The 25,727-nt window shown below is 35.6% G+C and overlaps 1 protein-coding gene across 1 annotated transcript in view; it reads left to right on the forward strand.

The window, feature by feature from the left end:
- Positions 1-25,727, forward strand: part of LOC131157650 (uncharacterized) — a 65,927-nt gene that overhangs the window by 4,430 nt on the left and 35,770 nt on the right. The window contains exons 4-8 of the mRNA XM_058111960.1: positions 4,961-5,650; positions 5,739-6,011; positions 22,442-22,603; positions 22,707-23,642; positions 23,738-23,953. Coding sequence (XP_057967943.1) covers positions 4,961-5,650; positions 5,739-6,011; positions 22,442-22,603; positions 22,707-23,642; positions 23,738-23,953 — 2,277 coding nt within the window. The remainder of the gene's footprint in view (positions 1-4,960; positions 5,651-5,738; positions 6,012-22,441; positions 22,604-22,706; positions 23,643-23,737; positions 23,954-25,727) is intronic.

Below are 25,727 nucleotides of genomic sequence, written 5' to 3' on the forward strand. Positions count from 1 at the left end.
TTGTCTGATAATCCTATTTCACATGATGTTCGTCCTTCCATTGCAGTCTAGAAAGATAAACACACATGTAAGCAACACCAATTTCCAACTTTGTTTGTTATTACTACTTCTCACCCTCCTATTATTGTTTTGTTACTACTCTATATTTTGTTGCTCTTCTTAAATTTGTTTTTGAAGCCTGAGCCCATTGGATAGAGGAATGCGATGGTTGAAAAGATGAATGCATTACAAGAAAATGATTATTGAGAATTGGTATCTTTTCCTCCTAATAAATTTTTGGTTGGCTGTTGTTGGGTGTACATTATGAAAGTCAACTTTGATGGTTCTATGGCTTGTTTGAAGGCATATCTTGTTGCCAAGGTAAAGGATATACACTTAGAATTTGGATTATTTAGATGCATTCTCCCCGGTGTCAAAACTTGCCTCAATATGTCTGTTCATCTCCTTTGCCACCACTTGTGACGGGGCTTTGCATTAGGTAGATGTGAAGGACGCCTTCCTACGTTGTGGTCTTTAGGAGGAGATCTATATGGAGCACCCACCTGGGTTTCTTGCTTAGGGGGAGTCAAGGTTAGTGTGTCAACTCAAGAAATCATTATATGGTTTAAAAAAGTCTCCTAGAACATGGTTTCGTCAATTCAATGTTATAATACTTGATTTTGGCCCTCGATGGTGTGGAGTAGATCACTCTATGTTTTATTATCATACTCCATTGGCATGATTCTTCTTATTGTGTTTTTGGATGATATTGTGATTATTGGTGATGATGATCATGGTATCCAGGGCCTAAAACATTTTCTATTGGCTAATCTTCAAACCAAATATCTGGGACCGTTGAAGTACTTCTTGGGTACAGAAGTACGTAGATCTTGTAAAGGAATCGCTTTATCATAAAGGAAGTATGTTCTTGATCTTTTGAATGAGATTGGGCTGTTGGGATCCAAACGTGTTGATATACCCATGAATTGTAATAGAAATTTAGTGCTAGATGTGGGTGATTTGTTGCCCGAACCAAGACAATAGCAAAGACTTATTAGAAAGTTGAATTATTTCAGAGTCACTCGACCAAGCATACCTTTTGCAACAAGTCATTGGGATGCAGTAATTTGCATCTTAAGATATCTCAAAGGTGCCCCTAGGGGAGGTCTCTTATACCTCTAAGATTAGGGTCACACTTTTATTTAGGGATATACAAATGCAATTTGCACTAGGTCACTTTTCAATGAAATATCTACAACTGGATATTGTATCTTTGTTGGTTGTAATTTAGTTTCTTGGAAGAGTATAACAAACTATGGTGGCAGGTCAAGTGCTGGGTTAGAGTATAGGTCCATGGCTCACACTACATGTGAACTAGTTTGGTTGAAGAACATGTTGGTAGAGTTGGGGTTTCCATATTCTTGGTCTATGGAATTGATGTGTCATATGTGATATTCAAGCTGCAATTCATATTGCCCCCAATATGGTTTTCTATAAGTAGACAAAATAGATTGAAGTTGATTGCCTCTTTGTTTAGGAGAAACTTGTGCAGAAGCTCATTACAACCACTTATGTGAAGTCTAATTTGCAGCTTGGTGACTTGTTTAAAGAAGAGAAGTTGTGATAAAAAGGAACATAGTATCATTAGCAAATTGAAGATGTGACATAATCACCTCCTCCCTCCCCACTTCCAATCCTTTCACTATGCTATTATCCACCACCCTATTGACCAATCTACTCAAAATATCAACCACCAACACAAACAAAAAAGGGGAGATCAGACCAAGATTTAGGTTTTCCATCTACTATAATACAAAAGAAAACATTGGACAACCCTCATCCAAGATTTCCACCTCTCCCAAAACCCATTCTGACAAATATTTTATCCAAGAAATACCAACTAACCATATCATAAGCTTAAACTCAGTTTAAAAGCAATTCCCTTCTCCTTTCTTCTTTGAATGTCCTCCACTACCTCATTGGCAACCACAATAGCATCCACAATCTGCCTTCTCCCCACAAACGCACCTTGAGCCTTAGAAAATAGTGTCATCAAGCACAAAACTCAGCCTATTAGACAACACTTCAATCATAATCTTATACACACTAGAAACTAAGCTAATAGGTCTAAAATTAGTAATCTTGATAAATCTACTCTTCTTAGCCACCAAAGTGGTGAAACTAGATTTAATTCCCTTACAATTTTGTTACAATAAAATTTGTTAAAAACTTTCAACAAATCCCCCTTAATCACATTTCAACAACCTTGGAAAAAAAATTTTATGCTAAGCCCATCTGGACCTGGAGCATTATCTCTATCCATCTGAACACTGTAGCCCTCACTTCCTCCTCCTCAAAAGGTCTCTGCAACCAAGACATCTAAGCCCCAAAAATGGGACTCCAATTTAACCCCTTAATCATAGCTTACTAGACATCCTGAGTATAAATATTTGACGAAAAACCAGTGATCACAGACACAATCATATAAGGATCCGAAATAATCTCACCGTACTTTTATCCAACCTAATCAGGTTCTTCCTCATCTTCCCATTAGCTAATGAGTAAAAATTTTTGAATTAAAATCACCCTCCTTAACCCATTAAATTTAGTCTTCTGTATCCACCTCCACACTACCTCAAAAATGAAACCTTGCAACTCATTAACAGAACATGATTGACTTCCTTACTCTTTGAGAGAGTAGCATCTCCTTCTTTCCTAAGTAATCCAATTCACCTCAAATGATAGATGTCCTGCTCCTAATATCACCAACACCTCCCCATTCCACTTTTTCAGTGTCTCTTTAAGATGTTTAGGCTTCCTCATAAATCCAAACCCTTCCACACACGCTCAAAGTTTCATTTTAACAATTATTAAACGAAGACTGGAAAGAATCATGATCGAACTACATAACAACCCAACATAACTTTGATGGATTTCAACAAGAGAGAAAAATGATCAGACACAGGTCTTGATAAAATAGTTTGGGAGAGATACCAGAACTGCCACTCACAGCAAAACAAAAACCTATTTAGCCGGCTAGCAACATTCCTACTGCCACCCAGAGACCAAGGGAAAAGTGCATTACCCAAAGGGAGGTCTCTCAGGCCACAAATCACCACCCACAATCCACCTAGGAGAACAAAAACCAAAACCGCATTTAACTTGGCCCAAAAAGCATTCCTGAGAGTAGGTCTAGAAGGCCCGTAAACAAAAGAAACCTATCAACCCCTGCCTTTCACATCAAGAAAACCCAAAAAAGGGAAAAGAATCCCACAAGACTATCAACTTTGGAAAGGGAAGGGGTATCCCACATGATAAGAATGCTCCCACCAAACCCTGAGAAGGAATAAACTCTCAGCCTTACATCTACCCTCCCAAATGCTCCTCACAGCCCCACCTTCCCTCATCAACACTCTGAAGCGTAGTTTTCTGAAAACTATCCCAATCAAATCCTCTTCCTAAAATCCACTGAACTCCTAACATTCCAACTAATGATCTTCATAATTTAACTCTCCCCCCCCCCCCCCCCTCCCTTTATCCTTACTCCCCGAAAGTTGACAAAAATGCTAAATTTTTAAGTCCTTTTTTAACCTTGTATTTTTCCTTTCATAGGTTCTAGAACTTACTCCCATCTTCACTCCTTGCCCTGGAATTGCATTTTTTATCAGCAAAAATGTAGAGGATAAAAATTTTGTTTCTAATGGAGACTTGAACCGCTTAGAAAAATTCAAACTTAAGACATGCATTTTTTTTATCCAAAATATAAAAAATAAATAAAATTGGAAAACTTTGGTCCCATAAGAAATTTCTATTGAAATATATTGAAACATTTTTTTTCTTCTGTTTTGTTAAATGAAATGCTGTCAAAATTGTAAATTCTGTAATGTTGTCATCTCTGTACAGAAATTAACTGCTCTTCAACAAACTCTAACGATTTTATCACTTTGTTTTTCTTTTTTATTAGATTCTATTAACTATTCTGCTGCAATTATCTATATATTGTCTTGATCATGACTCGGCACAAAACTTTGGCCTTAATTTGCTTTTTGGTTATAAAAAAAACTCATAACACTGCAGAATCATATTTTCATTAATATATCTACCTTTTATTACTATTTATTTATGTATTTATATATATATATATATATATATTTAATTTAGTGTTGTCTTTGAAAACTAAAATTATGGAGAAAACAAATGCTTATTGACTCATTAGGTAGGGAAGTAACACTCCCCTCTTATGCTCCTTCGAGTCAGCCATTTAGGGTTGAGACACATGTGGTCTTCACTGTTTCACCTACTTGAACAATATTTTATGTTCCTGCTAGAACTCCTTTAGGTTATTACATCAATCCATGGTTCTTTTCATCTTCCCTTCATCCTTATAGTGTTCTCAGTGCGAACCATTTTGGTACTATTATTGATCTGTATTAATCTGATCTTTCATTTTATTTGTTTATTTTTGGCGGATTCCTGTAATCCACCCTAACCATTTTTCTAGTCCCTTGATTAGTGTCTGATTGATGCCAATAAGAAGCTTCGAACTCCCAGGCTCTCCGAAAAGAAGTCCCCCAGTGCTTTTCAGCTACTACAGCGAGTTATTGTTGATATAATGCTTATGATCTTCTTACAGTCATAATTTCAGTATCTAGGCACTTTTGGTTACTATTTGATCTGATTTTTTTTTCCCCTGCAAATCATGCTTATCTAAAAGCTTGGAAACTTTCATTTCAAAACTGAAAGACTTATGGAAAAAAAAAATCTGCATTAAAAACTAAATCTTAAAGCTCATTCACCGTCATATCTTAGTATGTTGTTGTTTGGACTCACTCAAGCGTTTCAACCTAAGGATTTTTTGTCAACATGCATGCCAACCACTGCAGTTCTTCTTTGTGTATACTTATGCACAATTATCAGTTTCCTTTTCCTCACAATATTACAGGTGTATCATTGCTTGAAAATTTTTTTTTTCTTTGCCTAGGTTTTGGCTTGTGATAATGATCAGGATGCTTTGTTAACTGACCCTGTTAACATTATTAATTCTAAAGACAAAGTTTTCAATGGTGATGTGAAAGAGTTCTTTGGAATCCTGCTTGCAAGAGCAGGATTCTGTCCTGGGGGTAGTTCCTTGCAGCCACAATTCCCCACAGAAATCCTTGTGGATGCAGGTAGAATAGATACTTTTCTGAAAGACATTAATGCTTACCTTAATGATCCTTTGGGACCAAAGCATTTTCTTCCTTCGACATTGCCATATGGTAGTAATGATGGGAAGCAGCAAGCTACCACAGCTGATGGATCTTCTATGACATTAACAGAGGTAAAATTGTGGCTTAAGGTCTTGCAGCAGGCAATTGTTGATGAGCTTTTAGATATTATGGTTGACTGTTGCCAACCTTCAGACAGAAAATCAAATGATCCTTGTAATGGCAATGAAGCTATGAATCAATCTGAATATAATGGGGAAAATGGAGTGGCAGATTGTGTTCAATCCCCCATATTTGCTAGAGTGGGGTCACGGATGGATGAAACTATCAACTCATATACAGAAAAATGCTTCGACATGATTACAACTGATTTACCTGAAGAGGCTACTCCTGGACTTGCAATTTCTTCTCCAGAAATGACTGCTGATGTGCCTGTGGTCTTCTGTTGTATTAAAAATTCTAAGGTACAGTATTCATTTCTTCTTTAAAATTTCAAAAGGAAAGATATAACGTTTTTGAGTTTGGTACTAACTTGAGCAAATTGTATTTTAGATTAAAAGGTCAGAGCAGGCTGAGGATATCTTAGGACTAATTTTTAACTATCTGAAGGCTTGCCCTGATCCACAAGGTTGTCCAGAGGTAACACAAAGGCCTCAATCTGCACAAAATATCTCATTCATACTCAATGAAGCTCCTAGGCATCTGCTACCAGACTTGGTTACTTTGGTACCCAAACTAGTTGATCATTCAAAACTTCCTGTAGCTGCTTGTATGTTGTTAGATCAGCTTAAAAAACCAAATGTAGAGCCTGCTCTGCATCCACTTGTGAGTTATATTTTCCTTTACTCCTTAATTTAGATATTTATGCAGTGTAAAGGGGTTGGAAAATTCTACAACATTTTAAAACAGAATATCTTAAAGTTTAAGATACTATTTAAAGTAATGACATTTTTATCAAAATGTAATTGAAATCCAAAAACTTGCTGCCATCTTGTATGTTTCAAATGGTATTCTTTCTTTGTAGTGTCAATTGGGATCATAGAATCAGTTCTTGATCCCGTGCAAGGAATTGCTGGTCCAATCCATAGGCCATATAAATATATATGTGAGTACAGTGTATATATGTTTGTATGTGTGTGTGCGCGCGCGCGCGCGCACGTGTATGTATGAAATGGATTTCGAATTGTTTGTTGTGGACCTATTTGAAATTGGCAAGATTAGAAATCAAATGTTATCTGAAGCATTCATTATTTTGTTTTTTATTTTATCTGATTTTTATTCTTTTTTAAAATATGGTATGTGCGCTATTTTGCTTATTTAAGATTTTGCTAACTAAGAAACTCTATAGGACAGGTATATTCAAGTCAAAATAGTGCGTTTGTTGAATTATTGACTTGACTCAAATATTTAATCCTAGGCTCAAAACTTGACTTCAATTTGGTTAAACTTATTAATTAAACCTTGATATACATTGTTAGCCCATAGCCTAAAAGCTTAAGCTTTTGGGTGAAGTGGTAGTCTAACATGTTACAGGAATTATGGTTGCCAAGAGATCTTGGGTTCTAGTCTTGTTGTCCACGTTTATTGTGTGGAGGTTAAAAATTATTTTAGTCCGAAAGGGGTGTTATTTATCTTCTTTTTTTTTTTTTTTTTATCTCTCCACGTGCAACTAGGTTGCATATGTGGGGAAGTGTTAATGCTTGATATACATTGTTCGCCCACAGCCTACGAGCTTAAACTTAAGGTAAAATGGTAATAAAAAACTTATAATTGTTGAACTTACATGATGGTGAGTTCTCAGTACTCAAATCTGACTTGAACTCAACTCTTAAACTCTAGGCTTGAAACTTCTTGTAAATCTAAAATAAATTGAATAATCAAAGATGAAAGTACAACACTTAGGATTAGAGATGAAGATAAGAAAATGAAAAGAAAAAATCAGTTGCAGTTTTCTGATGCCTTACATACAGCTCCAGATCTTCCCTTTTACATAATAATAAAAAAAAGGGCAGCCCGGTGCACAAAGCTCCCACATATGCGAGGTCCGGGGAAGGGTGGACCACAATGGGTCTATAGTACGCAGCCTTACCTTGCATTTTTGCAAGAATAAAAAATATTTTACGGACGAAAATACAGCCACTTGCACAACCTAATATTAAAATAGCATATTTTCTTGTAACACTCCCCCCTCATGCTTGAAGGGCATATATATCACCTAAACCCAGCTTGTTACATAGAAAAGGCAGGCTTGAATAAAGGCTTATTGAAAACATTGCCTAACTGAAAGATTTGAAAAATGGATTCCTTGCAAACTTCTTGAACATGGCATCCCTCACAAAATGACAATCAACTTCAATGTGCTTTATCCTATCATGAAATAATAGAAATTGGTTGCTAGCGATACAAATGGTAGCTTGATTATCACAATACATATCTATTGGCTTCATTACCAAGAATCTCCTCGCTAACACAAGAGACTTCAACCACATAATCTCACTTAGAATATGAGCTGTGTCCCGATATTCTACTTCAACACTAGATCTTGCTACATAATTTGTTTCTTGCTATGCAAGGTAACAAGATTACCATCGAAAAATGTACAGTATGAGTTAGCATCCGCCCAATAGTTTACCTTTGATCATCAACAAAGCTAGACCAATTTTCATCAAAGTATTCCATGATCTCATGAATTTTCTTACATTTATATATTAAACCATTACCAAGAGAGACTTTTATATATCACAAAATCCTTCAAACAACATCCTGAGGTGGTTGTTTGGGATTCTCCATAAACTAACTCACCATGTCCACAAAGAAAAATATGTTTAGTGACAGTCAAGTAGGTCAACTTGCCAACAAACTACCCGTATCAACTTTTTATTCAAAGTTTGGTTCAACATCCTTGACAAATTTATGTTAGGACTAGGAGTCCAAGGTATATTTTTGCTAAGATAGATTCAACACCGTACAATCTCAATAACTAAGAAACTAACATAGGCTACCCAAGTGCTCAATTTGAAATTTAGCTTGAAGCCACGTTTAGCATCTGCAATCCTGCTTTGATGATTGCCACTACTGATGAGATCATCAAATAGGCTTGACGATACAGCGTAAGACAATAAATGGGCTTATGCAACCTTTATACTTAAAACATATTCCTCCTCAACAACATAGCCCAAGAGGTTGCTCCATGTATACCTCTTCTAGAAAATCTCTGTAAAAAAGGGCATTCTTTACATCCCTCATGTCAATCAAAATTAACTAACAATGAGATCAATACAAGAACATAATTTAGTTGAGTAGTAGGAGTGAATGTCTCAAAATAATCAATATCATATGCTTGGGTGTACCCCTAGGCATTTAATCAAGCCTTAAGTCGTTCAATAGAGTTGGAAGATATTTGATGGTGTAAAGTCTGTAAACCCATAGACACCTAACCAACTCCTCTTGGAAAGAAGATCCGCTGAGTCCCATGTCCATCGAGTGGTCAAGAATTCCATTTCTACATCCATTGCATGCTTCCACTAGGGGTTAGCAAGGGCTTCAACATATAAGGAAGGGATAGAAATAAAGGAAATAAACAAGGGAGAAAAACATATAGAACTAGGAAGCTAAAGAGCTAAAACATTAAGGGTAAGCAATTAAGGACTGTTGAGAACATGTTTGAGTACCTTTCCATGAGCGATAGGCAAATCCAAGCCACACAGGGATGGATCTCTAGAATTAGAAGTTAAAATAGATATGCATGGAAGAGGTGGTTGCATGGTGTTAATGATGTCTATGCTTTTCTTTCCATTGTTTATAAACCCTCAATTGTAGAAGATTTTTTGGGAGGGATAATGATAGGAACATGAGGATCAACACAAGATAGGGGGCATGATAAATCGTTGATGGACTCAAAATAGATGCATCCAAGGAGGACCCTGCACTAGAGAAGTAATTTGTCTCCTAAGAAAGGTGACATCTACACTAATATATTTTCAGCAAGTTTGGGATTATAACATCTATAACCTTCTTGAGTTCTCAAGTACCTAACAAAGACACATTTAATAGCATGAGGAGAACTTGTCTTGACCAATATGTTGAACATGAACAAAACATGTGCACCCAGAGACACAAAACACAATGAAGAACAGGATATTTCTAGGTACATGATTGAGAAGGGAATTTGTCATCCTAGAACATCAGAGAGCATCCTATTAAATAGAAACAGGCTATAGTCCAAAAGGTTTTAGAGACATGCATACGAAGTAGTAAAGATTGTGCTTTGTCAAGTAAATGTCTATTTTCTCTTTCAGCTACTCCATTCTAAGGGGTATATAGAGGTTTGATGAATAATCGCTTTGGACAAGAAAAAGCATTAAAGCTCATTTTGAACAAATTTAAGTGCATTACAAATTCTAATATCAATGCCAAACTAAGATTTTATTTCCTAGTAAAATTGAGTAAATACATTAAAAATTCAAACCTGTTTTTAACAATTAGATCTAGGTCATATGCGAAAAATCATCCAAAAAAAAAACAAAATATTGATGACCAGTCAAATTCTTGATTCTACATTGATCCCAAATACTTGAATGAATAAGAGAAAACAATGATTTATTAGGAGACTCGATTGCAGACAGAAATGATTTCCTACAATGTTTCTATATTGACAAGCAAAACACTCAAAACGAGAAATAGATTTGAACACGGGGAAAACTTGTAGATTTTGAAGAGATGGATAACCTAAACGAGCATGCCACTGGTCAAGGGAAACACCATGAGTAGAAATTGAGGAAGTAGTATGACAAGAACTGGATATACTTCCACCACCATTTAAATAGTTCAAGCAATCCTTCTTAAGCCACCCACCAATTATCTTCTTTGTTTAGAGATCTTGAATATCACAATGAGAAAGGAAGACGGTCATAGTAGTTATGAGATTTGGTTAACTAACTAACTAATAATAGGTTTGGAGGGAAATTTCGTACACAAAGAAAAGAGGCATAGAAGGAAAAGAAACAATATTGGCATAACTAGAAACTGACATAAGGGAGGAGGACTAAATAAATTTAGACTACTAAATTTGGGGTTGTTGAACCATGAAGACAAGATTGTTATACTCCTCTCAAGACATAGGAGATTATGTACTTTAACTCCTCAATGGAGTGGCCAAGTACATTTGAAGTTTTAACAGCGAAATCACCCTCGGCAAGAGACTTATTGGCTCAAAGTTGATCCCAATAGCGATCAATAGTATCGTTTTCCTCCCCACTATGTGTGCAAATGCAAGAATTTCCATGATGAACTCATCATCCTAATACACTACCTCTGCCAAGATTGCTTTCCAAACTCCACTCTTGCCATCCAACACTTCCCTTACCAGGGTTGGAGGTAGTGCTAACCATGGTTGAACTATCATGATAAGGATCTTGAAAAAGACTGAGAGCCATCTTTGGTGATCAGATTTTATCATATGTTTCAAATATGCATGGTATTGATTTGATGGTAAGAATTTGATCATGGATGGGTTGAAGCCTTGGTCGTAAACTTCAATTTTGACAAAAAATTTGAAGGTCCAAAAGTACAAAAATTTTGACATCCATTTAAGTTTCAATTTGAAAATAAAAATGAAAATTTTTATTAAAGCATGGAAATTTTTTATGGAACTTTAGAAATGGTTAATAGACATAAGAATGCAAGTTTTAGAACTAATATGTTATGAATTAAAGACATCTATGTTGTGTATGAAGTGCAATAGTTGTAATATAATATGTATGATAAACATATTTGGTTAATATGAATGAAACTCATAAATTAATTAGTCATATAAATAATGATAATTAGACATGAATGGTAAAATAAAATCATTGCTAATTTCAAAGTTTAATTTTTCAAATGACTTCAAAAGCCCTTGCAATAAAATTTTGTTTCAATAAAAAAAAAAAGAGACAAACTAAGATTGAAATTTCATTTTATGTTGAAATCTTACATCTGAATTCCAAGTGACTTTCATTCTATGGTTAAAATTTTGACCAATTTCACTAAAATTTCGAGATCTCGATAAAATTCGTATGATTCATTGAAATTTCAATGGAAATTTTTTGTAAGGCGAAAATCAATTGCCATTTAGATATCGATGGTGATGGAAAGCAGAAATTTTGATGGAATTTTGAAAATTTTGTGGTAATTTAAAACCATGGTTGAAGATTCAACCCAAAAAAGAGCTTAGCAGCCAAAATCTCTGCCCTTTGCCTTTTAATCATCTCAACATCGGAGTTAATTGGTTGATAGATGCTGAGTTCCTCCCACATACCCTTCAAAGTGCAAAAGTACTCACTAATGGACCTACCTTTCTGGTCATTTGAATATTTTCTCATATAGGTCAAAAATATGTGTTTGATTTTTATTTTGAGAAGCTTTCATGAAGATCATCCTTACAGCCTTGGCTGTTCTATGAAATATCACATTAGCAGCAATTTGTGGCTCCATGCTATTGCACAACCACCCAAGAAATATGTCATTCTCTTTCATCCAATCTTCATAATCCTTAAGAGACTGAAGATGGGGCAGAACGCAACAAATACTTGGACTTCCCTTTTCTCGTTAATATGCATATGCACATGCTCTGCCTTAGACCACAATGGGTAGTTGGAGGATCCATCCAAATTGACGGCTGTGATGTTAACAGTATCAGCTGAGCTCTCTTTGTATTGGCCATCAAAAACACCCCTATACACTACAATCGGTGCAACCAGTATCATGAATAACATTGAAACTCTGCAAAATCAGGCAGCATACACAGGCACAGAACAGTACTTCAGATCTTAAAAGTTCCAGAGCTTCAAAAGGAAGCTATAACCACAAAACTGAAGTTACAGTATCCCTAGGAGGAATCACAGAACAAATAGAGTGTCAAACTTCTTTTTAAGGTTGGCTTTGAGCACACAGAGCAGAGAAGACCACATGGAGCAGGGCAGATCACAAATATAGCACTTAAAGAGCAGTACAGCCACTCCATAACTAACCTGGATGTAGCTAGAAGCATAGGCAAGCATGAAAACAGCTATCACAGCATCATAAAAGTATTGTTACTGAACCTGCAGTAAGGGGAAACATAAGAACAGCAACAGCAGTCCATGAGAAACTGTAGGGCACTGTCTTAGATGAGCGAACTTCCACAAGCCACAGAACACCCACAACTGTGGCTCATGGTTGAGAGGACAAGGATAAGCAACCCCATACGATTCTCAAACCGGGGGAAAAAAATCCTTCATTTAAGGGTCAACAAGGGAGAGAAAAGGAGAGTAAGAGAAGGGCTGTAACAGCATCAGATCAATTAGGTTCAGAGAAATTGCTATGATGCCATGTTGTAGATCTGAAATAAGTTGAAGAATCAAAGAAGCAGATGCAGCACTTAGGGTTAGATAAGAAAAGAAAGGGAAAAAAAGGAAAAACTAGTCAGAATTTGTCTTGAAGACTCACCCAACCTAATCACTAAAATAACATTATTTTTTTTAACAAAACATTCCTCAAACTTTGTTAAGCTCATAATTGTTGATCTAAAGCTCAATTCAACCATGAGTTCTTTGAATATATATATATATATATATATATATATATATATATATATCGTGAAAAATTTGCCTGTGATGCACTTAATGTCCAAATTTTTTCACACATGGCCGGTCTCAAGCCTGGGTAAAGGAGGAGGGTTACGTTAGGTAGCTGACAACAAGGGTAAATTTTTTTAGATCACTATGATATGAATCCTCACCAAATATTCTCTAGAGCATCCCCTATGAGTGATGGGTTGCACTTGTACCACTTGAGTGTAGCAAAAATTCGGCGAGGGTGGGCCAAGTTGGTGCCCGGGTACAGTGTCAAATATGCAAGGAATCCTGCGTCATTCTAGACCTGGGCAAGTAAAAAAGCTAGTTCAAGAAACTAGGATTAGATTAGCAACTTGGTATATAGGGACACTTACAGGTAAAAGCATGGAAGTTGTGGGCACAATGATTAGAAGAAAAATTAATATAATTTGCCTTCAAGAAACTAAGTGGGTGGGGGAGAAAGCTAGATAAATTAATAAATCAAGATTTAAATTTTGGTACATTGAAAAAGAAAAACATAAGAATGGAGTAGAAATTATTATAGAAAAAAACTTAAAAGATAGCGTTGTCGATGTAAATAGAGTGGGGATAGAATTATAAAAATGAAGATGGTATTAGGCCAAGAGATAATAAATATCGTTAGTGCTTATGCTCCTTAAGTATGCTTAGCAGAAAATCTTAAGAGACAATTTTGAGAAGATGTGGATAATATTATACAATGCATACCACGGATTGAGAAATTATTCGTAGGAGGAGACTTGAATGGACACGTTGGAAGGGAAATAAAGGTTATGAGAGGATGCATGGAGGATATGGATATGGAGACAAAAATGAGCCTAGGGAGACGATCTTAGACTTTGCTATGTCATATGATTTTATTACAATGACTACTTGCTTTAAGAAGAGAGAAGAATACTTAATAACCTTTAAAAGTGAACAAAATAAAAGTCAAACGGATTTTTTCTTAGCTAGGAGGGTAGATCGTTTTTCATGGAAGGATTGTAAAGTTGTTCCAGATAAAAGTCTAACCACACAACATAGAGTCGTAGTGTTAGTCTATTAGATATATGTATTAAAAAATTGAAGAAAAAGGATAAAATAAACTAGTGTAAGAGAACTAGGTGGTGGAACCTAAAAATAGAAAATATAATTAAATTTAATAATAAAATGATCAAAGATGGAGATTGGACTATAGAGGATGAGATAAATACAAATACTTTTTGGAGTAGATTAGCTAGCTTTATTAAAGAGATAGAAAAAGAAATTTTAGGTGAATCAATGGGAAGATTCTCGAATAGCAAAGAAAGTTGGTGGTGGGATAAAGATGTCCAAAAGGCTGTAAAGAGAAAAAGGATTTGGTATAAAACATGACAAAAATGTAGAAACGTGGATAACTTTGAAAAGTATAAGGAAGCGAGAAAAGATGCAAAAAATTCCGTTAGTGAAGCTAAACACAAATCTTTTAAAAATTTGTATGATAAATTAGATACAAAAGAAGGGGAAAGAGATATATTTAAATTTGCTAAAGTTACATAAAGGAAGAGTAAAGACTTAGGAAATGTAAAAAGTATAAAAAGTGAGGATGATAGTGTCTTGGTTTAGGATGAAGACATAAAAGAAAGATGGCAAAATTACTTTACTAAGTTGTTTAATGAAAACCAAACAGAAGGCTTAAACTTAGAATTGACAAATGAGGAAAAGACTAAAAATATGAGATTTATTCACAAAATTAGAGTTAACAAAGTTAAGTTTGCACTAAAAATATAAAAAAAAAATGGAAAAGCTATAGGATTGGATAACATTGCAATTGAAGTTTGGAAATGCTTAGGTGATAACGGAATTATATGGTTAACTAATTTATTTAACATAATTATAAAAACTAAGAAAATGTCACATGAATGGAGGAAAAACACTTTAATACCTATATAAAAAAAATAAAGGAGATATTCAAAATTGTAATAACTATCGTGGAATTAAACTTACGAGTCATACGATGAAACTATGGGAAAAGGGTAATTGAACAAAGATTAAAGTTAGAAATGAAGGTCTTAGAAAATCAGTTTGGTTTTATGCCTGGGAGATCTACCACAAAAGTTATATATATCTTTTAAGAAGATTAATGGAAAAGTTTAGGGAAAAGAAGAGGGACTTGCATATAATATTTATTAACTTAGAGAAAGCATGTGATATGGTACCTAAGGAAGTTCAATGGTGGGTTTTAGAAAAAAAAAAAGGGTGTATGTAGTAGGTATACTGATGTCATTAAGGATATGTATGATGGAGTAATGACTAGCATAAGGACTATAGATGGAGAAACTATAGAATTTATAATCACTATAGGTGTACATCAAGGATCTTATTTGAGCCTTTATCTTTTTGCTTTAGTGATGGACCAATTGACTAAGAGCATTCGAAATGAGGTTCCATGGTGTATGTTGTTTGCAGATGATATTGCATTGATTGATGAAACTAGGGTCGGAGTAGAGGCTAAGTTGGAATTATGGAGAGAAGCTTTGGAATCTAAAGGCTTTAGGATAAGTAGAAATAAGACAAAATATATGAAATATAATTTCAGTAATAGTAGGAGGAATATTGGAGACAAAGTTAAACTTGATGATGAAGTAATAAATAGCACTTGTAGATTTTGATACCATGGATCTAATATGCAAGCTAAAGGAGAAATTGAAGATGATGTAATGCATAGAGTTAGAGCAAGTTGGCTGAAATGGAGAAGTGCTTCAAGTGTGCTTTGTCATCATAGAATACCCTTAAAATTAAAAGGGAATTATGTAGGATGGCTATAAGATCAGCTATGCTACATGGATCAGAATGTTAGGTGACGAAGAAACAAAATATCCAAAAAGTAAAAGTTTTTGAGATGAGAATGCTTAGATGGATGAGTGGTATAACACTGCAAGATAAATTAAGGAATGAACATATTAACGGTTAGTCGGGTGTAACTCCTATAGAAGATAAGACAAGGGAGGGACGATTGCAACGTAGGCCGCATAGTGTTCCAGTGAGGAAGGATGAGTTAGTTACTGTGAGAGGAAGTAGATGGGGTAGAGGTAGACCTAAAATAACTTGGAATGCGATAGTAAGGATTTAATAGCCCTGAATTTGTCAAAAGAAATGATCCATGATCACATAAATTGGTGCAAAACGATTCATATAACCAACCCCACCTAGTGGGACTTAAGGCTTGGTTTGTTGTTGTTGTTGTATATATATAGTTAATATTGAATATATATATATAGTGAATATATAAAGTATATCACTTATAAAATATAAAATATGATAAAATAACAAAGACGCTACTCGGAACCTCAAGCCTAAGTCAAGCTCAAATCAGTTCAATTTGAGACATGGAATGAATGGAGCTTGGGTAGCTTGCATGCTGACTCACCTCATTTACACAATGATACCCTTATGCTAGAGTCCATGCATGTCATGTTTGACTATATTTTTAAAAAATGGGCACTAGTGCACAAAGGTCCGATGTCATATCTAAAAGTATTTTTTTGTTTGATCTATTTAAAAAAAAAATTTGGGGGAGGGGTTTGGAGTTCACAATTTCTAAAGGATTTTAGATGATATTATGTTTTAGATTATTTCTTTCTAGATTTCTTGTGAAATAGTTCTTTAATACCTCTGGCTTCAACAACTAATTTTTCATATATATATATATATTGATCATAGTTTTTTTTTTCAATTTAACTCTTCTATTGGATTTTGATCAAGGTTCATAAAATAGTAATGTGCTCCTTATTGACAATTTGGGTCACTTGATCCAATTGTGGCTCTATTATTTTGACAATGTCATCCTCACTCTACTTTTTTTCTTTTTCTTTTTCTTTTTTATTTTATTTTATTTTTTGGGTGCAATTTCATCTTCAGTGCATGTTTTTAACTTTTTATTTTACTCTTGAGTTTTGACAACTTATAGCATAAAGTTCTCATTTTTTTTTCTTTTTTCCTTAGATACTTTTGATCTACATTTTAAATTCCTTATGATTTTCTCCTTAACAAATGTTGGACTTCATCATTTTGATCTTGGGTTGCATGAGCTGAAATATGGCAATTTTTCATTCTAGAACACCATACTCTTTAAGGCCATTGCTCGCCGCTGATCCCACCAACTTGAGTAGGAGGGATTGATTTCAGTACAGATCTAATATTTGACTATTTCTGCCACAAACCTATAGCCACTTGATTCTTCTATGACTACACTATACAATGGTCTCTAGGATAGAAAATTTAAGGATCTAGAAAATCTATTATATTGGATTTTATTTTCTTTTCTTGCCATCAAAATGAATGATTTGTGCTTCCCATAAAGGAGAATCTGAAGCAAGTGAACAGATTAGATGCATCATGCATGTTTTACAATAACTGGTGCTTTGTGCTTGTACACCCTTCATGTCAAACACTAGTCCATAATTTTGAATTGTCCGAGCCTCTTTTTTGTTTATTTTTTTATTTTTTAAGTTAAATTAATTTCAGTTTTATTTTTTTTGTAGTTCTTATTCATACTTGAAATATTATATGGTCCAATTATTCCCCTTTTAAAATGTACTTTTTTTTATTTTTGGACTTTTTTTAATTTCTATAGTTGTCTAAATATTTACACCTTGATTTTAGAGAATTTTTAAATCAATCTTAGATCATCATGGAAAAACCCCTTTTATGCAATCTAGTACTAATTCTAACAATCTTTATCTCTACATACTGAATCTTAAAGCAATGCATTGGATACCAATTCTACATGCAAAGATTTTCTTCTTTAAAATAAGTGTTTAGGTTTGTAGTTTAGCCAAACATGAATATTCATTAAGATTTAACCTAGGTTTTTGTATTTATTTTCGACATATATCGTTTTCCCAAATAAATGTTAGGGAAATAATAAAACTAGTCTTTGAAAGGAAGACGAGAACCAACACAAAAAACTCCTGGCACAGAATTAGCCAAAATAGAATTGAAGAGCCAAGGAATGGAGAGATTCAACAGTTAAAAACTCTCAATTGAATAATTGGGTAAAATGGAAGACCTTACCTTAATGATATAGGTCTCTCGCTCTATTTATAATATATGTCAAGCACAACACCAGTGACCATAATACCCTTACTAAGTCATACTTATTAACATAACTCTAACACATAATAATAATGCTAAATGACGAAATAACCACTAACACTCCCCCTCAAGCTAGAGCATATATATCATATGCTCCTAAGTTGTTACAATTGAATTTCACACAAGCACCTCCCAAGGCTTTAGTGAATAAATCAGCAAGCTGAAACTTAGACTTCACATAAGTGGTTGTAATGAGCTTCTGTATAAGTTTCTCACGAATAAAGTGGCAATCAATTGCAATACATTTTGTCCACTCATGGAAGACCGGGTTGGAGGCAATATGAGTAGCAGCTCAATTATCACACATTAACTCCATAGGCTAAGAATATGGAAAACCTAGTTCTTTCAACATGTTCTTCAAACAAACAAGTTCACATGTAGTGTGTGTCATGTCTCTATACTTTGACTCATCACTTGACCTGGTCACCACAATTTGCTTATTACTTTTCCAAGACACTAAATTACCATCGAAAAAGATATGGTAGTTAGTTATGGATCTTTTGCCAGAAGGCACCACGTGCCCCAATCTGCATATGTATATCCTTGAATATGAGTATGGCCCTGATCTTGATATAAGAACTCTTCCTGATGCACCTTTAAGATATCACAAAATGTGATTTACTGCATCCTAGTGACTTGTTCTTGGGGAATCAAGAAACTAACTCACAACACTTGTTGCGAAGGATATATTTGGTTGAGTGACTGTAAGATAATTCAACTTTCCAACAAGTCTTCAGTACTGTCTTAGATTAGGCAACAAATCACCCATATCTAGCAGTAACATACTATTGGGATCCATGGGTGTATCAATAGGTTTGGACCCCAATAGGCCCATCTTATCTAAAAGATCAAAAGCATACTTCTTTTGAGACAAGACAGTTCCTCTACAATATTTCAATACTTCTATACTCGAGAAGTACTTCAATGGTCCCAAATCCTTTGTCTGAAACTTAGTTTGCAGGAAATGCTTTAAGCTTTGAATACCTTGATCATCATCACCAGTAATCGCAATATCATTCACATACACTATAAGTAGAATCCTTCCTGATGGAGTATGGTGATAAAATACAGAATGATCGACTGCACACTGTTAAGGCCAAACTCAAGTACTACAATACTGATGCGACCAAACCATGCCCTTGGAGACTGTTTTAAACCATATAGTGACTTTTTGAGCCGACACACTAAGCCTAACTCATCCTGAGCAACAAAACCCAGGTGGTTGTTCCATATAGATATCCTCTTGAAGACCACCATGTAGGAAAGCATTCTTCACGTCTAACTGGTGTAGAGGCCAGTGATAGATGGTGGCTAAAGAGATGAACAAACGTATTGAGGTGTGTTTGGCTATAGGGGAGAATGTGTCTGAATAGTCCAACCCATACACCTGACTATATCCCTTAGCAACAAGGTGGGCCTTCAATCAAGCGAAGGAACCTTATATATTGACCTTCACATTGTACACCCAACAACAACTAACTATAGAATTATTAGGAGGAAGACGTACTAAGTCCCAAGTGTCATTATCCTATAGAGTACGCATCTATTCTATCATTGCATTCCTCCACTTAGAATGGGATAGGGCTTTAGAAATAGATTTTGGTAGACCAACAGAAGACAGAGTACTAACAAAACAGTGAATAAGAGGGTGACTAGAAATCATAACAAACAAAATTAGAGATTGGATATTGTGTATGACTATGTTAACCTTTTTTGAACAACAATGGGAGGATCAACATCTTAGGAAATAGGATCACCTGAGTCGCCATGTGTGTACCTGTAAATTGGGATGATCCAAGCGACGAGAAGGACTCAAACTGGATGAAGATGTTGGAGGATTAGGCAAAGATATTAGGTTAGTATTTGGAAGACAAGGAAGATGAAGGGACTCCTTAAGGTCAACAGAACTCAAGGAATTGGAGTAGTATGGTGTAGACTCAAAAAAGGTGACATCAACAGAGATAAAGAATCGATGTAAAGTATGGCTATAACATCAATATCCTTTTTGAGTATAGGAATACCCTATAAAAATGCTTTTGATAGCTCAAAGATCCAATTTATTTGTTCGTGGAGTTAACTATTGGATAAAAGACACACAACCAAATATACAAGGAGGAAGAGAGAACAAAGGAGGCTTAAGGAAGATAATTGAATATGGGATTTTACCACCAAGGATAGAGGATGGCATTTTATTAATGAGAGAGCAAGCAGTGAGCACAAAATCACTCCAAAAAACTTTAGGGACATCCATTTGATACAATAGGGCATGAGTAACTTCGTAAATATGTATGTTTTTCTGTTCTACAACTCCATTTTGTTGTGGAGTGTGGGCACAGGAAGACTGATGGATCATACCAGAATTAATCATATAGGTACTGAATTGGGTACTGAAGTACTCCTTAGCATTATCACTATGAAGTATCTTGACTGGCATATCAAATTGATTCTTTATTTGAGAATAGAAGGCACAAAAGATATTAAACAATTCAAAATGATCTTTCATTAAATACAACCAAGTCATCCTAGAGTAGTCATCGAAAAATGTAACAAAGTACCAAAACCCCAATTTCGACATGACATGACTTGGACCCCAAACATCAGAATGGACGAGCATGAAAGGACTATTTGCCCATTTTTTGACTCGAGAAGCAAAGGAAACACAATGATGTTTTGCCAACTGACAAGACTCACACTAAAGACTAGACATAGAACTCAAGGTAGTAACAAGTTGTTTTAATTTGTCCAAGGACGGATGGCCAAGGCGACAATGGATTTGAAGCGGTGTAGCAGCGGCTGTGCAGGCAATGGGAGAAAATAGAGAATCAAAGTAGTAGAGTCCATGAGCCTCACATCCTGTACTAATTGTCTTCCTCGTCTTCAAATCCTAAATAATCATAGAATCAAGAAAGAAGGTTACAGAGCAATTTAGTGCCTTTGTACGCTTACTAACTGACATAAGATTGATGGGGACTTAGGAATGTATAAAACGGAAGAAAGAGAGATGGAAGGAGTTGGATTTACTGTTCTTATCCCTTTTAAGTATAGTTGTGGACCCATTAGTAAGGGCAACTTGAGGGAAATTTTTAGAATATTGGAAGGCAAAAAAGAAGTTGGCTACACCAGTCACATGATCAGTAGCAGCAGAGTCGATAATCCAAGGACTAGTGGGAGAGATACCAGATGGCATACAAGTGTGATGAGATGCTTGAAGGGATGTTTGATACTGTAGGAACCTTGAGTACTCTGCCTCCGAGATAGTTATGATGCGCTGTTCACCTAAACAAATGCCTGACCATGGAAACACACTTTTAGGAATTGAGGACCCCTTCCCAAAACACACACAACCTCAATACAGCAGCAAATCAGAAATACACAGCGAACAAAATGCTCTTGGGATTCCAAAGTGAACTTCTGGATCAACCAAAACAATCACAAGTGAATTTTCAGACCAACTGAACCAAACACATACCAGTCAACCGTTGATTTAACCACAAACAAGTCACCAACAACTGGACATAGCTCTACCACAACCCTACAAAATCAATATATAAATGCTGCCCCTGCTCCAAGAGACTTAAACACATCCCCAAGAAACCAACATGCAGCTGTAACAGTACCAAACAGCCTCTATACAGTAGAACATTTGAAGTACACAGCGAAAACCATCCTCCTGGAATTCATGGATCACCATCCCAACACACAACGTTCGACAACTGGAGCAAACCACAAGAACACAATGAACAAGAAAGATAAACAAACGAATCAAGAACACAGCAAAATCACTGTTTCAGGCCTCAATGAACTCAATAATTACTGACTAACGGCTTCAGGAATTAGCAAGAAAACATTCCTGGAATGTGCTGAAAAAGGTGATAACTTTGGACAAAAAAATGAAAAACAACTTGGTGTTGTGGTGTGAGGATAGATTCAAGACAGGGGAGGAAATCAGAGCAAAATGGCTGCTAAAAAATGTCTCACACGCCGGCGCATGGGGTCGGCACTAATGGCTTTCTGCCGGTGCGTGGGGGATCCTCTGGCTATGAAATTTTGAGGGCTGGAAGATCGGCAGGTTCTGTGGCTTGCTATGTGGTTAGTTTTGTGAAATATGGGGTATTTCTTGAGGTGTTGAAGAGGACAGCAGCATTCAGGATTTTTCCAGCAACTCCAGTATTTTCCAGAAACTGCTGAAGCTGCTCCTGGACTTTGGTGATACTGATGACCCTTCTACAGCAGGTCGCATCATATTATGATATTTAGGGATTGATTTAGTGGCAGTTATGAAATTATGTTTTAGGTCGGATCTTGCTTTGATACCATGTTGAATAATTGGGTAAAATGGAAAACCTTATCTTAATGATAGGTCTCTCCCTCTTTTTATAATATATGTCAAGTACAATACGAATGACCATAATATCCTTACTAACCCGCACTTATCAACATAACTCTAACACATAATGCTGAATGACTAAATAACCACTAACACTTTCTATGGTGTAATTATTGTTTCTAATTTTCTCTGTCCCTCAGGTTTTGGATGCTGTTAGCCAGATGGATTTTGGCAATGAAGTGTGGGAACAAGTAATTTTGAAGGCTTTGGAATTGTTGATGAATTCAAATGATGAATCACTTGACAGGACTATTAGCTTTTTATTCAAAGCTGCATCTCAGTGCGGGCATATTACTCTTGTGGTACACATCAAGGACTTCTACATTTTCAAATTGGATTACTTATGAGCAATTATTTGCAATGTCATGCTGTTTATGTGGATGATTCATTTTTCCGCTTTGGTAGGTTCAAGTTGTTCAAGTCAGTCTCCGACGTTTTGGGGATCATATATCACCTCGTGCTCTGGATTATCTATGCAAAACTGTAAATAATTGCAGTGATATTGCAATCACCATGCTAAAAAAAATTAATTTTGCATTTGGACTAAATGATAAATGCTTGAAAAACTGTAGTTTTCCTCTCTGGTATGGTGAAAATGAAATGTTGTCCAAAAGGATGAATTTGGAGGATGAGCAGCAGCTTCATGCGAATTGCCATTTTTCTGATATCTACATTTTGATTGAGATGTTATCAATCCCTTCCCTCGCTGTTGAAGCTTCCCAGACTTTTGAGAAAGCTTTTGCTCAAGGATTAATTGACGAACATTTAATGGAAATGGTTTTGGCCAGACGCCAAGCTCAACTATTAACTGTTGATTATATGTCTTTTTCTGAAAAATATTCTCATAAAGATATAGTTGTGGAGGGGAAAGTGAAGTCAGTGCCAGTGGAAGAAGTTGATTCCACCTTGGTTCTTGGTCTTGCTGAAAAGTTCGCTTTCTCTGATGACCCCAATGTGCATGAATCTGGGATAATGCTTTATGCTATGCTGTACAAATTGTTCTCTGGTGAGGATTATCGGAGGAGGATGCTGAAAGGACTAGTAGACCGTGCCACCAGTCTGACAGAAAATAATTTTGAAGTAGATACTGTGTTGGATATTTTGGTTTCCTTGGTTAATACGGGGCAAGTAGTTGCAGAAGTAGTTCTTCAGATGATGAGAGAGGTTGTTGAGCAGGCAAATGTTGATTGTGCAACTTATAGGCATCAGCTACGTGCTAGTGAGGATGAGAAAATTCATATCAGGGAAGAAAAATTAGCTGAACTTTCAAACATAGTTAGAGAGACAGCTATTTTGTTTGAAAGGATAAGTGATTCTGAAATTTCTATCGATCTTTTGAAGGTATTGATTCCTTGCCTCTGCTGATTTGACTAGGGAAATGCATTTTCTTGTTTTAATGGGGGATATTAGATTTGACAATTTCATGATAATGGCAGTCTGAAATGGTGCATAAGATGGAACATTTTGCTTTGGAAAGGACAGAAATTCTTGAACAATTGCAAGAAGTTGAGAATCAACTTGGACGGCTTTACTCAAAATCGGATGGTGTAATTGCAAAGCTTTCAAATGAGAAGAAAAATTATGAGGATCGTCTTAATGACTTGGAGACACAACTTTCACAGTTGAAGTCCCAGACATCTGATGAGCTAAAGGTATAACATTTTTTAATCTTCTCCGCTTCATATACTGCCATCCAAACTAGAATGTCAACTGGTGTTTTGGTTGGAACATACATTTATTTTTATTTTTCTGTAGCCTACAGCTGTGAATTTTGGGGTGAAAGTTAATTACTTGCTTGTAGATGTGACTACTTACAATGAATCCCATCATGCTTGTCGGCATGCAAAAGCATTGCACAATATTCCTAGTAATAGGTTCATTAGTTGAATGCAATTTCTGTAATGTCTGTGATTGCGAGTGTTTTAAGGGATACAGACTTGTTATTTTTAGCACACTAGTTCCACGCCCCGAGTAGAAGTATTCATGTTCTGTGGTTTCTACTTCTTGCTTATCGGCTCTGAAGGTTGCTTGTAATTTGGTCTTATTTGATATGAAGGATTTCAATTTTCTTAAACCTTAATTGGAGGTTGAGCGTGCAATAAGCTATCTTCATTTTTTATGCTTATTGATCGAAACTCTCATAATTCATGAAATAAATCTATAAATCAAATATGAATATCTAACTCAGCTGTGAATGCATTGACATAAAATGCACACAGATGCTCACATAAACGCACCAGTACACACATAAAATATCATAGAGTTATTGATCTTATATAAGTCTTGATTATGATCTATTTTAACAACTATGTTAAGATATTTGAGTTTTTTTCACTTTTTTATTTTTTTATTTAATAAAATATTAAATAATGTTGGTGGGAACTTTTTTTTCCCATTTTGATGCATCCCAAATCTCACTGGATGGTCCAGCGAGATTTAAAGAAAACTCGCCGGATGGTCCCGCGAGATTTAAAGAAAACTCGCTGGAGCTGCTTGACCCCCTCCTCGTACTGGAGCTGCTCGACCTCCTCGTGCAGGCGGGTTAAGTCAAGGTACATGGATTTGTCGTCCGTCCTCGTGGACAAGCTCCAATCCAGCTCTCACTAATCCCTGTACTACAGGATCTGGAGAGATCAGATCTACCTCATGCAGTATGTCAGCTTGCAGTATAGAACAAAATTTAGTTAGTACATTCACATCATAAAATACATGTAACAAAAGTACAAGGTGTAGGCTAATGTCTACTTACGAGGCTCATATATACAGCGGCGGTCTTGTCCACGAAGTGTTGTGTGATGGGCCTATACTAGCTCAAGTATGGGTCATCCGGACGTAAATGACCGTCCTCCAGCTCGATTGGGATGATATTGAAACGACTTGCTAATAAAATAAAATCTTTTTTTTTTTTCCTAGTTTTAAATTCAATCATTAACCTAAACAGCGGAAAACCAATCATATAAAATAAGTCCACATATAATACAATACCAGTGTCAAATCATCCCACAATATACAAACATCAGTGTTCTCCGAAACTACCCTCACTAATACCAAGGGTTTACAAAACATGCAACCCAAAAAAAATAATACTCACTCTCAAAAAGGGTAGTACAACAGCCCCTCTACTTGCGAGTCTGCTCCGCTCGCCTAGTTGGTTCACCTGAAAAACAATTCAACACTGGGATGAGCCAACGCTCAGTAAGTCAAAACGTGCTATTACTAGTGTGTGGCCACTGAGTTATACTTTGGTAAAAATAATCTAATTTAGAAATAGTATGAATAATTAAATCTGAAAATGCTGATATTACATAATGTATAATAAAACCATTAACTACATAACTAAACATGTCAATCTGTATGAAATTACTTTTCATATTAATACTACTATTCCTGAAAGTCTGATAGTACTCATAATATCTGAGAAATTTC

The sequence above is a fragment of the Malania oleifera genome, chromosome 6 (assembly GCF_029873635.1).
Source record: "Malania oleifera isolate guangnan ecotype guangnan chromosome 6, ASM2987363v1, whole genome shotgun sequence".
Classification (NCBI taxonomy): Eukaryota; Viridiplantae; Streptophyta; class Magnoliopsida; order Santalales; family Ximeniaceae; genus Malania; species Malania oleifera.